Genomic DNA, 18,010 nt, shown 5'->3' on the forward strand with positions numbered 1-18,010 from the left:
ATCATTCTGTGTAATTTTTTCCTAAAGACAGGTATGGGTATTTCTTATCAACTTTGTTTACTTTACAAGGAAAAAAACGGATTATTTTATTATGAATTATTTTTCCCTTTACCATGTTCTTCATCTCAGAAACACATGCTCATATGATACATTGGGTGGTTGTAATTTGTCCTTCAGATTAATCAACTTCTTTCAAATTGCTTTCATCTTTGTCCTCTTCTTCTGCATTCACTCTTATTATCTTACAACTTTCTTCCATAACAAAGGTCTGACCTTTAGCCACACCTATTTTAATTCTGTTTACCTCATTTTATATGTTAAGTACATAGTGATGAGGTTGGGGGCACTGGAATGTCCAATCTTCCATTTTATCTAATTTGGCTGTTTTGTGTTTGAATACTTCATTATTAATTTTAAACTAGTGGCCCAGTGCACGGATTCATGCACACTCAAAGGAAATTAATTAGAAGAAATATTTTAATATCGCTATTTGCCCTTTCTCTATAATAGAAGTGACAACCAAATTCACAATCGACAATGACAGATCAAAACACACAGGTGCGCTTACACCAGTAAGAGCTTTATATGTATCACACATGCGTGAGTCAACTCAGCCTTTTATAGATATAGAATAAACTTACTTAATTAGACCTGCTTTCTAATGTAGCTAAACTTTTTCCAGCCCAGTGAAGCACCCCAACTTCTTTTTCAGGTAATTGTCAGCAACACAGCAGTAATTATCAACACAAAGCACATTATTATTGTAGATCATTAAGGGAGAACAAAAGGTTAAATATTTAACTGCAGCAGTGTTTGACTATATTCTGCACAGTGAGAAAACCTGAAGTCATTTTCAAGGTCCACCATTTCTTACTTCTTTTCAGTCGGGTCAAGTTTCTAAACTTTCTAAATCTCCATTTTCTGACTAATGAAAACAGAATTCTACCGAGTCTCCTATCTACCTACTCCAGGACTTCTGTGAGGATCAAATGAGATGAGGCATGGGAAAACGCTTCACAGACATTTGGTTAAAGTGTGAAATGTTTGCACCTGGGTATAAAGCAAGTCATGTTCCTGGGCTGAAAAAACTGCAAGGAAGCTAGTCGTCGCTAGGGAGAGTGCCGGGGTCCAACCCCAGCAGGTCCAGGGGTTCCCAAAGGTGTGGACGGAGTCGGCGAAGAAGGAAGGACACGGAGACAGTGTTCAGTTGTTCAGCAGCCTAGCCAGGATCTCTAGCCAGGATCTCCAGCCAAGTTCTGGTCTGAATCTCCAGCGAAGTTCTGCTTAGGATCTCCAGCCAGGTTCTGTGTCCATGTTCTCTTGCTAGGTTCTCCAGCCAGGTTCTCCAGGCTCTCCAGCCAGGTTCAGTAGCCATGTTCCCTCGCTAGGTTCTCCAGCCAGGTTCTGTCCAGGTTCTCCAGCCAGGTTCAATCACCAGATTCTAGTCAGGTTCTCTTGCCAATTTCTGTAGTCAGGTTCAGTCCAGGATCTTTTGCCATGTTCTCTCCAGCGAAGTTCTTCTGTCTCTAGGTTCTGTGTAGGTTCTGTCTTCTGAGTTCTGTGTTCTAAGTTCTGTCTTCTTACATCTGTATTTATACCAGTTGATTCCAATCCTATCAATCTCTATTCCAAAGGTTAGGGCGTTTCTTATCTCCATTCCAGGGAGTAAAGATTATGTAGCTTAAGCATGATTGTTCGTAGTTAAAGTGATTAATTACCCACCTGGCACTTAGTTAAGAGGTTTTATTCCCTCCCTAACTTCAGGGGAAAATCCCTACCAGGGGAAACAACCTTTCTCAGAGATCTTGGTTAAAACACATAGTGCCAAGAAGGTGAGCAAACATATTAAGAACAGTATGCCATATATGCCAGGTCCCTTGAAACAGCAAGGATGGACTGGCTCCCGGCAGGAGAGGAAGCCGGGGATTGCTATATGACATCATTACCCAGCACCCATAGCTATCTTTTCTGGCTGGGCTGGGCTGTGGGCCGCATTTTGCACCATGAGGTCTCGGCAGCGTGAGCTGCAATTTGGTGGGCTCCGGGGTGGTGGCGGAGCCTGCGTCCCACTTGGGGGAAGCCGAGTGTTCCTTTGTGGGCGCCAGGTCCGCAGTGCCATTTCTCTGTACATGGCCAGTGCGCATCAAAGTAGCTCCTGCACTGAGCCTCTGCCCCCTGGGAGTCAGTGCGCATCATAGCGACCAGTCAGACACTTAGCGTATTAGCCTTTTATATATATAGGTTCTTCTTTAGTGCATAGCACTCATGTCGTATGTTCTTTGTTTTTGTCTTCTTACATGTAGAGGTCTTTGTTTGGGGCATACAGTACTGCTTATTAATTTTCTTTTCCAGGGATATGTTAGCCCTGTTCATGGCATCCCTTACCCTCCTATTCAGGTACAACATGGGCAGCCCCTCTCGGACTTTCTCTTTGGTGTGGAATAGAGTGAAGGGTTTTCCTTGCTCATCACTACTTTGCCTGTCATGTGTTTGTTTACAGATGGAGGACTGGGTATGGCTTTCTAGATACTTTTCTATAGCCTGAGGGAACAGGAAAAAGAGCAAAGTAAGGGAAACCTTGGTTGAAGCTGCCAGAGCCTTTGGTAAGAATCCTGGCCACTTTACCAGACATGTAAGCCAATCCTGATAGTTTTGGCTCACCGATTTGGAAAACCGCACACCGTGACAGCTCCTCCTGCAGAATGGCATATGGGGATTCCAAGCAAACCACCCAGACTTAAATTTTCTCAAACTGAAGATTATGCATAAGAAATCCTAGGACTCTAATGATCCTCTTTCTTTCTTTAACACTGCTTCTTGAGTAAAGAAATAGGGACTAGAAAGCCAAGTGATGCAAGATTCTTCTAATTCCTTCCTTAAATGCCACTCTTCCAAGTTTATGGCAGTGGCTATATGCCTTTCCTTCTTTATAAAGGGGGAATTTTTAGCCCCTTTTTAAAAAGTTATTTTTTTTATATTTGCTAAAAATTGGGGGAAGAGTGATCTGAAGTCTCTCTACAAACTTCACCAAGAAATGTATTTTAAAATAACTTTAAACATGACTAAATAATTTCAAGCCCTTTTATCACCTCAAAATTGAAACAGTAAATATATTTTTAAAATCGGAAATCAGGTTCTTTATAAAATTGCTAAAACCAGGAAGGCAATTTAATAAAGATACTTACTGTATTTCAAAATATTTTTTTTTAAATATATTTTATTGATTTTTCACAGAGAGGAACGGAGAGAGATAGAGAGTCAGAAACATCAATGAGAGAGAAACATCGACCAGCTGCCTCCTGCACATCCCCCACTGGGGATATGCCCGCAACCCAGGCACACGCCCCCGACCGGAATCGAACCCGGGACCTTTCAGTCCGCAGGCCGACGCTCTATCCACTGAGCCAAACCGGTCTCGGCTCAAAATATTTTGTATCAAGAGTAAGAATGAAGTCAAAGATAGCAGAGATGATAAGGACTCTAGGGAAAATGAGTATCTAACATGTAAAGAGTCAATATTATCTCATCAAATACTTACCATCCTTTGAGAACAAAGACATTAATACCCCCATTTTTACAAGCAAGAAAACTAAGGTTTGAAGAGCCTAAATCAGTGATTTGCAATCCTGGCTACAAATGAGAATGACCTGGGAAATTTTAGACATAAGGGAATGCCTGGGCCCAATCCCAGATACCGATTTAATTAAGCTGAACCTTAAACAAATATAGCAGTTAGAGCACTCAATAGAAAATCCACTATAACTTAAGTTGGCCCTCGCATATGCAGAGTCCCAACAGCCAGTTGACCTTCAAACAACCGGGATTTGAACTACGCAGGTAAACTGAACTGCAGTCAATTGAACTGTAAGTGTCAACTGAAAAAAATCCGTGTGTAAGTGACCTGTACAGGTCAAACCCTTGTTGTTCAAGGGAACTTGTATTCTGAAATGACACTTGGGCATCAAGTTTTATTTATTTATCTATCTATCTATTGAATATCTTTATTGATTTCAGAGAGGAAGGGAAAGGGAGAGACAGAAACATCAATGATGAGAGAGAATCATTGATCAGCTACTTCCTGCATGTCCCACACTGGGAATTGAGCCCGCAACCCGGGCATGTGCTATGACCGGGAATCAAACGGTGACCTCCTGGTTCATAAGTTGACACTCAACCACTGAGCCACGCCAGCTGTGCTGGGCATCAAGATTTAAAAGCTCCCAGGCAGCCCTAGCCAGTTTGGCTCAGTGGATAGAACATCAGCTTGCAGACCGAAGGGTCCTGGGTTTGATTCCAGTCAAAGGCATGTACCCTGGTTGCAGGCTCCTCCCTGTCCCGGGACCTGGTCTGGGTGCATGCAAGAGGCAACCAATCAATGTGTTTCTCTTACATCGATATTTCTCTCAGTCTTTCCCTCTCTCTTCCACTCTCTCTGAAAATCAATGGAAAAATATCCTCCAGTGAAGATTAAAAACAAAACAAAAAAAACATGTAGTGTGACCAAGAATAAACATTTGTTGCATAAAACCAAAAGAAAAAACCCCAGCTCCTAGGCAGTTCTAATAAGTAGCCTAAATAGAGAACACCAATTTATACAGGCTGGGGCAAAAGTGGGTTTACACAATACATAGAGTTTATTCTTGCATTATTTTTATTAATTATTGTGTTATATTCCATATAACAACTGTAAACCTACTTTTGCTCCCACCTTGTATAATATGATCAAGGCCACACTGCTGACCAGGATTCAAGCGTAGGTCTACCTGATGTCCCGATACACAGCATTAACTTTGAACTATTGGAACAAATTTTAAGGGTTGGTTCACTAATTACAATAACTCCAAAAGATAAACAAATAAAAACAAACAAAATACAAACTATAAATGACCAGTCACAGTTTGGTTAATAAAATTGTAAAATAAAAAAATTAAATTAAAGAAATGAACACACCCGTGAAGTAGGCACACTTCACAAGTTCAGTCCTAGAGAGAAATAAAAGAAACCCCATTACCTGTCAGAACCTGGGTGAAATTCTGAAAGCAAGGAAGGTCGTCTGCGAAGCTGCTGTTGCTGCTGCTGTTGCAAAAGCTGTGACGCTTGACTGACTTCAAGATGAGAAGAACGATAATCAGGGACTGCAAATTCCTATTATTAAAATAATCATACATTAATTATTAACCAAAAAGTGAAAAGCATCATGAAATCAAAGCAAATATAAATGCATGAAGGTAGTTATGGGCCACTAAGTATGGAAGAAATAGCACTGATGATTTCAACCCTTTACTTACCTAATTCTTTCTCCAAAACCTAAAACAATAAACATTTTAACTATATGTCATTAAAGGAATTCAAATTAAATTTTGTGTTCAATTTTGATTCATTCTTCTAACAATAATTTCCAATCTATATTATTCATGTAGTAAGATCTCAAACTCATGTGTTCAATATGAAATCCTAAAAAGTATGCCAATCTTAAATTCAAAATCAGTAAGCTGAAAGGGTAACAAAAGCCATCCAGTTAAATTCATGTATATTTACAAATGAAGAAACAGAAGTCCAGAGACTCAACCTGCTAGGTTAAGAGTAATAGTTTTCCCATCATTCCTAGATGGGTGGTTTTATGTTTGTTTTCCTATTTCTCTTTTATTGTCTTTTTACTGAACATGAAAAAGCTTTGCCTGGCTGGCGTAGCTCAGTGGCTGAGCATCGATCTATGGATCAGGAGGTTACAATTCGATTTCCAGTCAGGGCAAATGCCTGGGTTGTAGGCTTGATCCTCAGTGTGCAACGTGCAGGAGGCAGCTGACCAATGATTTTCTCTCATCATTGATGTTTTTATCTCCCTCTCCCTCTCCTTTCCTCTATGAAATCAATAAAAGTTCACTACCAAAAAAGAAAAGAAAATGCAATTTTCCAGGCATTCCACTCTTAGGTATATACACAGGTAAGTAAAAAAATATATATATGTATGTCTACACACAAAAATTTACACACAAATTTTCAAAGCAGCATTATTCACAATAGCGAAAAAGGAGAACAAATCCAAAGGTCCCTTGACTTATGAATGGACAAACAAAATGTGGTATACAGGTATCCCCCACTTCTGAAAAGTTCAAGTTATACTACTTCACTTTTACAAAAGAGCACATTAGTACCTGTTTTCACTAACCAAAAGAAATCCAAAGAGGATTTTCACTTTTACAAACAAGCAAAAAGTGAAACAAATGTTCAGTGTTTGTTTTGCAGTGAGCCATTATAGAAGCAGTGCACCCAGAGAGGCAAGACTGGCTTCACCATGCTCCTTCCCAGGGAACTACTACCTTCAGCATCTCAGCATCAAGCCGCCATTGCTTTGAAGTGCATCTGTAAGCACCTGTGCTTTATCTCTATTTTGGGCATCTGTTAGCAAGATGGGTCCTAAGGTATCAGAAAAGTGTAAGAACTCATAGGAGTGTTAAGCTTGGCATAAAATTGGACATAAGCATCATGATGGTAGTGAACAAAATAAAGACATTGTGTATGCGCTGAATTTGCCTGTGTCCATAAAGAGAGAAAGAATCTTAAAAGCTACCAAAGTTACTATTTGTTTTGCTAGTAGTAAAGTGGTCTCTTTTAGTATCCAGGAATGGATAAAATGGAAAGTCTACTGATTGGGTGGACAGATGGGTGTACAAAGCATGGTGTTTCATTATCTTATACTTTAGGAGAAATCAGTCTTTTTCAATATGTTGAACTACACTGTACATACATTATTTCTACTTTATACAGGCTTGTATTTATCATATCATTCCTGCTTTTACTACTATATGTTATAGGACCACCTACAAAACAAACAATTCCCAGAGCTCACACAGGACCAGAACTGGTTCAAATTTCATCCAGCCAGAAGGAAGAAACCTCACTGAACACACATTCAGTAGATACCCCCGAAAGGACAAGTTTAGAAGTGGATAAAGACTATTCTCCCCTGGCGTGACTCAGTTGGTTGGGTCTCATCCCAGGCACCAAAAGGTTGCCGGATCGATCCCCAGTCAGGGCACATGCCCAGGTTTCAGGCTCAATCCCGGTAGGGGGTATGCAGGAGACAGCAGATCAAAGTTTCACTCTCCCATTGATGTTTCTCTCTCTCTCTCCCTCTCCTTTCCTCCCTCTAAAAATCAATATTAAAAAAAATTTAAAGACTACTGTAGGTAGTTCAGTTGGTAGCAGGAAAGGAGAGTAGACCCTAAAGAGCAGTCCCATGGTTGCCACTGGCCTAGTTATCATCACACCCCAGGAGGCGCTACAGCTGATGCAGCCAGCCCTAGTCACCATCATCAAAGCAACCATGAGCAGAGAGGCAGAGACCCAGCAATAGCCTGCCCCACCCTCAGTACTGCCAACACCAAGCCCAGCACCAGGGGTAATGCAGAAAGCAGAAACCCAGGACAAGAAGGTCATCGCAACTAAGGTTTTGGGGACAATAAAATGGTCATAAAGAAGAATAAACCCAGAAAGTATCTTCGCATTGTAGGCAATGGGGTTTGATGTTGTTGGAGAAAAGGATGCAGAGGCAGCAAAATATTATAGGCCCTGGTGAAGTTCCAGTGCAAGGCAGTAAATATGCAGCAGACCGTAACCATTATAGATGCTATCCACAATGCAGGGGTCATCCTGCATTTATCAGCAGAATTACCAAAATGGTGAGAGTGGGGAAAAGCATGAGGGATCAGAGAGTGCTCCCAAAGGCCAGGCTTAACAGTGCCAGTCTGAAAGCAGGTGACATTTCCCGCTTTACTACATGCAAAGACCCAATGGACACTGATCACAGTATTCCAACCCCCTGGTGCAGAGAGAAGTGATGGAAGGTGCTAACAACCAGGGCGCAAGAGAATAAGGTAGACCAGTGTATCAGGGCTACAGACCACAACTTGTCAGGGGCCCTCCTATCCAAACACAGCTTAGAAGGGATAGCAATGAAGAAGATAAGGAAAATCAAGGAGATGAGACTCAAGGTCAGCAGCCACCTCAACACTGGTACCACAGAAACTTCAATTACCAACACAAATGCCCAGAAAACCCTAAACCAGTGGTTCTCAACCTTGGCTGCACATTACAATCACCTGGGAATCTTTTTAAAATCCTGATTTCTGGGCCTCATGCTCCAGGAATTCTGTTTCTTTGTTATGGGATGGGGCCACAACATTAGTAATGAATCTTTTTTTTTTTTTTACTTTTTTTTTTTTTTATTGCTTAAAGTATTACAAAGAGAATTACATATGTCTCCTTTTTTTTTCCTTTTTTCCCCACCCTTGACAATCCCCTGGCCTCCCCAACCCCGCAGTGTCTTATGTCCATTGGTTATGCTTATATGCATGAGTAATGAATCTTTTTTAAAACCTGATTTCTGGGCCTCATCCTCCAGAAATTCTGTTTCTTTGTTACTAGCAGAATTTCCTGAGGATGAGGCCCAGAAATCAGGATTTTAAAAAGATTTCCAGGTGATTCTAATGTGCAGCCAAGGTTGAGAACCACTGCCCTAAACCAAAAGTGGCAAACAGACAAAAGCAGCCGATCCACCAACTTCGAATTCGTCTGCTCCCAAGGCTGATTAGAGCAAAGCTGAGTAAATGCTGGCTTACCATTGGCTATCTACCATCCTCCGAATTAGTCATTCAACAAGAAGAAATGAATATGAAATTTTAGCAGTAAGGACGTACTTGCTTTTTGGCCCATTGACCAAATAACTAGAACTAGCTCCATTACCTATACAGCATGGGTTTTTTTGTGTGTATTTTTGTTTTGTTTTTTACCTCAATGTCTCTTTTTGGTAATGACAAACCTGTCTTGTTAAAAAGCCTGGTTTTTCTCAATATACCTTTAAAGGTTTTTTTGTTTTGTTTTGTTTTTTAAATATATTTCTTTATTGATTTGAGAGAGAAAGGGAGGAGAGAGAGATAGAAACATCAACGATGAGAGAGAATCACTGATCGGCTGCCTCCTGCTTGCCCCGCACTGAGGATCGAGCCCGCAACCCAGGCATGTGCCCCTGGCCGGAATCAAACCTGGGACCCTTCCGGTCTGCAGGCTGACGTTTTATCCACTGAGCCAAGCTGGCTAGGGCATACCTTTAAAGGTTTTTAAATTGTTTCATATCTGGTCAAGATTTTTAAGAATCTCATTTTTAATTTATAATAAAAGTTTACATTTTTTTTCAAAAAAGTCAACAAACTGCAAGCATCCTATATAATAGAAGGCTAATATGCAAATTGGCCTAATGGTAGAACAACCGGTCGCTATGACACACACTGACCACCAGAGGAAGCATGGCTTAGCCAGAAGCCGGACTTATAAGGAGCGGGCCTAAGCCGTCATTCAGACATCCCCTGAGGGCTCCCAGACTGCGAGAGGGCGAAGGCCGGACTAAGGGGCTACCCCTACCCCCTGCAAGTGCACGAATTTCATGCACTGGGGCTCTAGTCTGTTAATAAAGGCCTTTAATAACTGAAAAAAAAGAAATAACTCTAGACTTGCCCTAGCAGAGTTTAAAAATAAATTTCAAGAGTAATTTAATTGCCTACCAGAAAGAATCCAACTTTCTTTAAATAATTACAACAAAAGCCAGCATTAAAAAGTATAAAATTCAGTGTTTATATTTTAAACAAAAAGAAAATATCCAAAAACTTCACTGGATAAAATTCACAATAAATTGGAAACTAACAAAAGTCATTGAACAGGAAGCCATAGCAAAATGAAGCAAATGGATTTAAAAAAACTTAAAATGAACAGCAGTCCAGTGACTTGTAGGGTAATATGAAATATGAGTAATTGCTACCTCAGAAAGAATCTAGCATAGGTTAACGCTGGAGTTTGCTGCTTTGAACAACTACTTCAAAAGTGAAACCAAAAAACGGAAGGGACATCACCCAGAACCACAGGAACGCTGGCTGAGTGGAAGTCCTACAACTAGGAGGAAAGAGAAACGCATACGGACACTCAGAGGAGGCGCAGTGCTGAAGTCAAATTCTGAGGTGCGGAGTGCACGAGCGGGCTGGCGGCGGAGGGCGCGGTTGGCGTTTTCAATCGGGAGGGAGTCGCAGACTCTGAGCTCCAGATCCGGGCGAGTCTTTAGGGACCCAGACTCAAACGGGAGAAGCAGGACTGTCTGGCTTCGGTCAGAGCGAGTGCAGCTTTCTCTCTGAGCTTTGCAGCGGGTGCTGGGACTCAGAGAGGCAGAGCCCCTGGGGACAGGACTGAGAGCCGCCATAACTGCTCTCTCCAGCCCACCCTGTTGATCCTGTGCGACCCGCCCCGCCCAAGCCCTGCACACAGGCATTTGCCGGATAGCCTCAGGCAAACGCCAGATTAGCACCTCCCTAGAGGACACAAGTTCTCTCACTGCTGACACAGCTGATTCTCATAGCCACTTGGCCTGGAGGTCAAACCCTCCCTGGAATTAGCTACAACAATCAAGATTTAACTATAAGACTGCGAACAAAGACCACTAGGGGGTGCACCAAGGAAGCATAACAAAATGCGGAGACAAAGAAACAGGACAAAATTGTCAATGGAAGATATAGAGTTCAGAACCACACTTTTAAGGTCTCTCAAGAACTGTTTAGAAGCCGCCGATAAACTTAATGAGATCTACAAGAAAACTAATAAGACCCTCGATCTTATATTGGGGAACCAACTAGAAATTAAGCATACACGGACTGAAATAACGAATATTATACAGACTCCCGACAGCAGACCAGAGGAGCGCAAGAATCAAGTCAATGATTTGAAATGCGAGGAAGCAAAAAACACCCAACCGGAAAAGCAAAATGAAAAAAGAATCCAAAAATGCGAGGATAGTGTAAGGAGCCTCTGGGACAGCTTCAAGCGTTCCAACATCAGAATTATAGGGGTGCCAGAAGATGAGAGAGAGCAAGATATTGAAAACCTATTTGAAGAAATAATGACAGAAAACTTCCCCCACCTGGTGAAAGAAATGGACTTACAGGTCCAAGAAGCGCGGAGAACCCCAAACAAAAGGAATCCAAAGAGGACCACACCAAGACACATCATAATTAAAATGCCAAGAGCAAAAGATAAAGAGAGAATCTTAAAAACAGCAAGAGAAAGAAACTCAGTTACCTACAAGGGAATACCCATACGACTGTCAGCTGATTTCTCAACAGAAACTTTGCAGGCCAGAAGGGAGTGGCAAGAAATATTCAAAGTGATGAATACCAACAACCTACAACCAAGATTACTTTATCCAGCAAAGCTATCATTCAGAATTGAAGGTCAGATAAAGAGCTTCACAGATAAGGAAAAGCTAAAGGAGTTCATCACCACCAAACCAGGATTATATGAAATGCTGAAAGGTATCCTTTAAGAAGAGGAAGAGGAAGAAAAAGGTAAAGATACAAATTATGAACAACAAATATGCATCTATCAACAAGTGAATCTAAGAATCAAGTGAATAAATAATCTGATGAACAGAATGAACTGTTGATTATAATAGAATCAGGGACATAGAAAGGGAATGGACTGACTATTCCTGGGGGGGAAAGGGGTGTGGGAGATGCGGGAAGAGACTGGACAAAAATCGTGCACCTATGGATGAGGACAGTGGGTGGGGAGTGAGGGCGGAGGGTGGGGCGGGAACTGGGAGGAGGGGAGTTATGGGGGGAAAAAAAAGAGGAACAAATGTAATAATCTGAACAATAAAGATTTAATTAAAAAAAAAAAAAAAAAAAAAAGAAGACAGAACTTAGAAGACAGAACCTACACACAGAACTTAGAAGACAGAACCTACACAGAACCTACAGACAGAAGAACTTCGCTGGAGAGAACATGGCAAAAGATCCTGGACTGAACCTGACTACAGAAATTGGCAAGAGAACCTGACTAGAACCTAGTGACTGAACCTGGCTGGAGAACCTGGACAGAACCTGACTGAAGAACCTAGTGAGGGAACATGGCTACAGAACCTGGCTGGAGAACCTGGAGAACCTAGCAAGAGAACATGGACACAGAACCTGGCTGGGGAACCTGGCGAGGGAACATGGCTACAGAACCTGGCTGGAGAACCTGGAGAACCTAGCAAGAGAACATGGACACAGAACCTGGCTGGAGATCCTAAGCAGAACTTCTCTGGAGATCCAGACCAGAACTTGGCTGGAGATCCTGGCTAGAGATCCTGGCTAGGCTGCTGATCAACTGAACGCTGTCTCTGTGTCATTCCTTCTTCGCCGACTCCATCTACGCCTTTAGGGAACCCCTGGACCCGCTGGGGCTGGACCCCGGCAGGTGCCATCAGGAGGTTACAGGGTCTCAGCTGAGAGACCAGGAGTAGTAAAGTAGCAGTAATATTAACAGCTAACATTATTGAATGCTTAAGTGCCAGAGTATGTTCTAAATCACACACATATAACTCTTTCTAAAAAAAAAATATTTTTATTGATTTCAGAGAGGGAGAGTTAGAAACATCATGCCCCCTCCTGGGGATTGAGCCTGCAACGCAGGCATGTGCCCTGACTGGAAATCGAACCGTGACCTCCTGGTTCATAGGTTGATGTTCAACCGCCAAGCCACGCCTGCCGGGCTACACATGAACTCTTTCAATCCTCACAACAACACTATGAGTTCAGTACGAACATGCCATTTTATATAAAGAAAAAAAAAAAAAAAAAAAGAATCTAGGAAAGGAGAGAGAAAAATATATCTAAAAAAAATTGGCTAAAAAATTGCCCAAATTTTATGAAAATTATAAATCCCCAGTCTAGAAGCAGGAAGTTCAGTGAATGCCAAAGACAATGACGTATACATTTAAAGAAGCACAAAAAAAGGCACATCATAATCAAATTGCTGAAAACTGCTGATGAAGAGAAAAATCTTAAAAGTAACAAAAGGGCCCTAGCTGGTTTGGCTTAGTAGATAGAGCATTGGCCCAAGGACTGGAGGGTCAAGGGTTCGACTCTGATCAAGGGCATGTACCTTAGTTACAGGCTCAATCCTCAGCCCTTGTTGGGGCTTGTGTGGGAAGCAACCAAATGATGTGTTTCTCTCACATCAATGTTTCTCTCCTTGTCTCTCCCCGTCCCTTCCACTCTCTCTAAAAATCAATGGAAAAATATCCTTGGGTAAGGATTAATAACAACAACAACAAAAAGTAAAAAGAGGAAAAACATATTTACATATGAATAAACAAAGATAAGAATGACCAAAGACTTTTACTTCTAGTCAGGAACCATCAAGACAGAATACAAATAATGACATCCTTTTTTAAAGTACTAAAAGAGACCTAGCCAATTTGGCTCAGTGGATAGAGCAATGGACTAAAGGGTCCTGGATTCGATTGCAGTCAAGGGCACATAATATATATATTTTTTAATTGATTTCAGAAAGGAAGGGAGAGAGAGAGAGAGATAGAAACATCAATGATGAGAGAATCATTGATCAGCTACCTCCTGCACGCCCCCGACTGGGGATCGAGCCTGAAACCCAGGTACATGCACTTGACCGGAATTGAACCTGGACCCTTCAGTCTGCAGGCCGTCGCTCTATCCACTGAGCAAAATCAGCTAGAGCAAAACTATATTTTAAAATAAGATGAAGTACTAAAAGAAAATAATTATCAATTGCCTTGGCTGAGTGTGGCTCAGTTGGTTGGAGCACTGTCCTATACACCAAAAGATTGTGGATTCCATTCCCAATCAGGGCACATACCTAGGGGGCAATCCCTAGTTGGGTTGTGTCTAGGAAACAACTGATCAATGCTTCTCTCTCACATCAATATTTCTCTCTCCCTCTCTCCCAGCTTTCCTCTCTCCCTCCCACTATTTTTCTCTCTCTCCCTCTTCCTCTCTCTCTAGCTCAATAAAAATATATCCTCAGGGGAGGATGAAAAATAATAATAATTAAAAAATAATAATCAATATAGAATTCTGTATCCAGTGAAAATATTCTTCAAACAATGAAGTTGAAATGAACTTTTTCAGATAATCAAAAGCTGAGAGAGACCATTATCAAAAGACCTGAACTTAAAAAAAAAAAAAGATACCGATCAGAAACCTGAATCCTATCTAATAAAAGAGAAACATGGTAATTGGCGTAGGACCACTACCCTTCCCATTGGCTAATCAGCGAGATATGCAAATTAACTGCCAGCCAAGATGGCGGCCAGCAGCCAGGCAGCTTGAAACTAACATGAGGCTTGCTTGCTTCAGTGACAGAGGAAACCAACGTTCCCCGCCTGCTTTGCTGGCCTCTGAGCCTGCAGTTTAAGAAACATTGTAACAAATATAGAAGCTAAAAAAAACCCCAGAAACCTGCTTTCAGCAAGGCCGGGATCTTAGAGCTGGAGTTATACAGTGTTTCGATTATAGGACGGAAACAAACCAGATACCTTCTTTCAGCAGCAGAAGCCTCAGAGCTGGAGCCAGAGCTAAAGCTGGCCCAGAATAAAAAAAAAAAAAAAAAAAAAAAAAAAAAAAAGGGAGCAGTTGGGAGCTTCAGTCGGCCTGAAAACAGCCCTCAGCCCCTCACCCAGACTGGCCAGGCACCCCAGTGGGGACCCCCACCCTGAAGGGTGTGTGACCAGCTGCAAACAGCCATCATCCCCTCACCCAGGCTGGCCAGGCACCCCAGTGGGGACCCCCACCCTGATCCAGGACACCCTTCAGGGCAAACCAGCCAGCCCCACCCATGTACCAGGCCTCTATCCTATATAGTGAAAGGGTAATATGCCTCCCAGCACCAGGATCAGCGGAGCCACGAGGCCTCCTGGCACCGGGATCAGCGTGACAGGGGGCAGCGCCCAAACCCCCTGCTCGCCCTGCGGCTCTGTGTGTGACAGGGGGCGGGGCCACAACCTCCCTATCCACCCTGCTCTGTTTGTGACAGGGGAAGGCGCCCCAACCCCCTGATCAGCCCTGCTCTGTGCCTGATAGGGGGGAGCTTCCCAACCCTCTGATCAGCCCTGCTCTGTGTGTGACAGGGTGGGGCACCCTAACCCCCCCCCCCCACGGGCCCTGCTCTGTGTGTGACGGGGTAGAGCCATAACCTCCCCATCGGCCCTGCCCTGAGTGTGACAGTGGCAGCGCCCCAACTCCCCTATCGGCCCTACTCTGTGAGTGACGGGGGAGCTCCTCAACCCCCTGATCGGCCCTGCTCTGTGCATGACAGGGGGGAGCTCCCCAACCCCTTGATTGACCCTGCCCTGTGCGTTACAGGGTACGGAGCCCCAACCCCCTGATTGGCCCTGCTCTGTGCGTGACAGGGGGCAGCGCCCCAATCCCCTGATTGGCCCTGCTCTGTGTGTGACAGGGGGTGGCGCCGCAACCTCCCCATCGACCCTGCCTTGAGTGTGACAGGGGGCGGTGCCCCAACCCCCCAATCGGCCCTACCCTGAGCGTGACTAAGGGTGGCATCGCAACCTCCCAATCCGCCCTGCACTGTGCATGAGAGGGGGCGGCGCCCCAACTCCCCAATCGGCCCTGCCTGCTCTGAGCCCGACCAGGGGCTGCACCTAGGGATTGGGCCTGCCCTCTGCCACCCGGGAGCAGGCCTAAGCCAGCAGGTCGTTATCTCCCGAGGGGTCCCAGACTGCGAGAGCGCACAGGCCGGGCTGAGGGACCCCCCCCCCCCCCCCCGAGTGCACAAATTTTTGTGCACCGGGCCTCTAGTATATATATAAAGGAGTGAAAGGTGTCTTAGAAAAGATATATATGGGTGACATTATTGAAGGAAGAAAATAACATGGAGCAGAAATCAGGGTATGAAAAAAAGTAGTGAAAATAGATAAAGCCAAATAAAAGAATCTATTAAGTTGGTAAACTTCTAGCTAGACAAAGAAAAAAGGGGGAGAGAGGGGACATTTAATATGAAGAATAATATCACAACAGATCTCAAAGACACTGAATGAGGGAATAGTATAACAACTTATGTAAATAAATTTAACATCTCAAACAACAAAATTTACCAAACTGACTAAAGGAGAAAGATTCTCAATTATAGCTATTAAAGAAATTGTGTTCATAAGTTAAATACATCCCACAAACAAAATTCTAAGCACAGGAGAAGGTTTAACGTAGATTGGGGAATATTTTCTCTGAATTACCAGCTGAAGACTGGCTGAAGAGGAGACTTTTAAACAAGGAAGGGCAGAACCCACCTGTAGACAGGTAGGAAAGGCAAAGCTGTGTGTGAGAGGGGCTGGCCCAGTTCCCAGGAGTGGCAGGACCAAGGGTGAGGAGGGTTCACCCTGAGGAGAGAGGCCTGGACCCCAGGCTTAGCTCCCCAATCCAGACAACCAGAGCTGGCAACAGTTGCCCATGCAGCAACCAGTACCAGGGCTTTTATCTGCCAGGGAAAGTCTGAGGCTCCTGGAGACAAAGCCACTTTTATTAAAGGGCTGGCACAAAGGATTTTCATTCCTGGCCACTCACCCTAGGTTTCTGGGGAGGGAGTGCAATGCAGAATGGAGTCGCCTGAGGAGACTGGGGTGGAAAGAGTTGGGGAAAATCAATGTGGGGGCGGCGACCGGGACACCTGTGCTAGGTCATGAACCTCCCCCCATATTGCAGCAACCATTTTCCCTGAGAACTGCAAGCCCCTTCCAACAGGAGAAGCCTGAAGAAAGGCAATAGCCTGCCCCAGAGGATACAGCTCACCCCACCCTAAGGAATTCCCTGGGCTCCTGAGGAGGTAGCAGTCTCAGGTAGATCAATTACTGGCTTTGGGGTAGAGTCATTCCCCCTACATTTCCAGGAACCTGGCCGGCACATCCCTCTCATGGAGCTGACAAAACTCCTGGCTTCTGGCAGACCCCACCAGCCTGTCTGAGAAACTCCGTCCTGCCAAGGTCAGGGAAATATTCCAGGACAAACTCAGAAGAGTGGCTCTGGGAAGGGGAACACACTCACCATCTTCCCTGAAATCTGAACATTTGCTGACCCGCCTCAAGACCCTGTGCTACCAAAAAACTGGCCTACGAGCTCAGCGTGGCCCCTCCTGTGGGTATCCAAGCGCTCTGTAAGCAGCCAGAAGCAGTGGATCACTTGAAGCTTTGAACAGGATGCCGAGAGCCAAACATGGACAGCTTCTAACATTGGCTACCAAAAAAGTACTTCCCAGAAGGCCCAAAATCGGCATACAAAACAGCCTTAGACAACATAGAGCAGGAGTCCTCAAACTACGGCCCGCGGGCCACATGCAAATACAAATATTGTATTTGTTCCCATTTTGTTTTTTTACTTCAAAATAAGATATGTGCAGTGTGCATAGGAATTTGTTCATAGTTTTTTTTTAAAACTATAGTCCAGCTCTCCAACGGTCTGAGGGACAGTGAACTGGCCCCCTGTTTAAAAAGTTTGAGGACCACTGACATAGAGGATTCAAAGAGGAATCCTAGAAGGAAGTAAAATCTGCCTAGACAAACTCCACTTGTTTTGTTTTTCTCCCATTAATTCCTTTATTTTTTTCCTTTCTATTACTTTGGTATTATTTTTGCTTTTCTCTTTTCTCTCATTTCTTTCATACCTCTTATTTCCCTCTTTCTGATTCTTATTCTATTTTTTCCCTTTTCTTTCTTTTGCTTTATCTTTCTCTGCTTTTTACTTTTTTGTAATTGTTTTCTCTTTCTTTTCTTTTTTACCAATTTCCTTTTCCTATTCCTTATTATTTTTTCTCCCCCTTCTCTTTCATATTTTTATTCACCTTTTCTAGTATTCTTTTTCTTTTTTCTTTTCCCTTTACTATTCCTAGTCTTGTTCTTTTTTCTAATTCTCTTTTCTATTGTTTTTGCTATAGTTGTTGGGTTCTTTTGTATGTTTTTGCTTTATACTGTCCTGTCAGCACTGTACAACAGCTCTCACACTGTCATCAGTGTTGACCCTCACAGTCAGCCAGCCTGAAAGGAGATTACACCCAGGAACGGGGACAACAACAATCAAGACCCAATTACAAGAGAGCCCAAATAACCCACAAAAGGGTCACTCCTAGAACAACAGCTCAGGAGTTCAAAAGGCAACCCCACAAA

General features: G+C 43.3%; 1 protein-coding gene and 1 pseudogene across 20 annotated transcripts in view; one reads left to right on the forward strand and one right to left on the reverse strand.

Moving 5' to 3' along the window:
* The window catches only part of NCOR1 (nuclear receptor corepressor 1), a 231,918-nt gene that overhangs the window by 166,660 nt on the left and 47,248 nt on the right, over window positions 1–18,010 (reverse strand). For all 20 annotated transcript variants that reach the window (XM_036296355.1, XM_036296348.1, XM_036296347.1 and 17 more), the window contains exon 3: window positions 5,012–5,145. In XM_036296355.1, the coding sequence (XP_036152248.1) occupies window positions 5,012–5,145 (134 nt within the window). The remainder of the gene's footprint in view (window positions 1–5,011; window positions 5,146–18,010) is intronic.
* On the forward strand, window positions 7,468–17,042 carry LOC118649328 (annotated as a pseudogene).

The sequence above is a fragment of the Myotis myotis genome, unplaced genomic scaffold (assembly GCF_014108235.1).
Source record: "Myotis myotis isolate mMyoMyo1 unplaced genomic scaffold, mMyoMyo1.p scaffold_m19_p_29, whole genome shotgun sequence".
NCBI lineage: Eukaryota > Metazoa > Chordata > Mammalia > Chiroptera > Vespertilionidae > Myotis > Myotis myotis.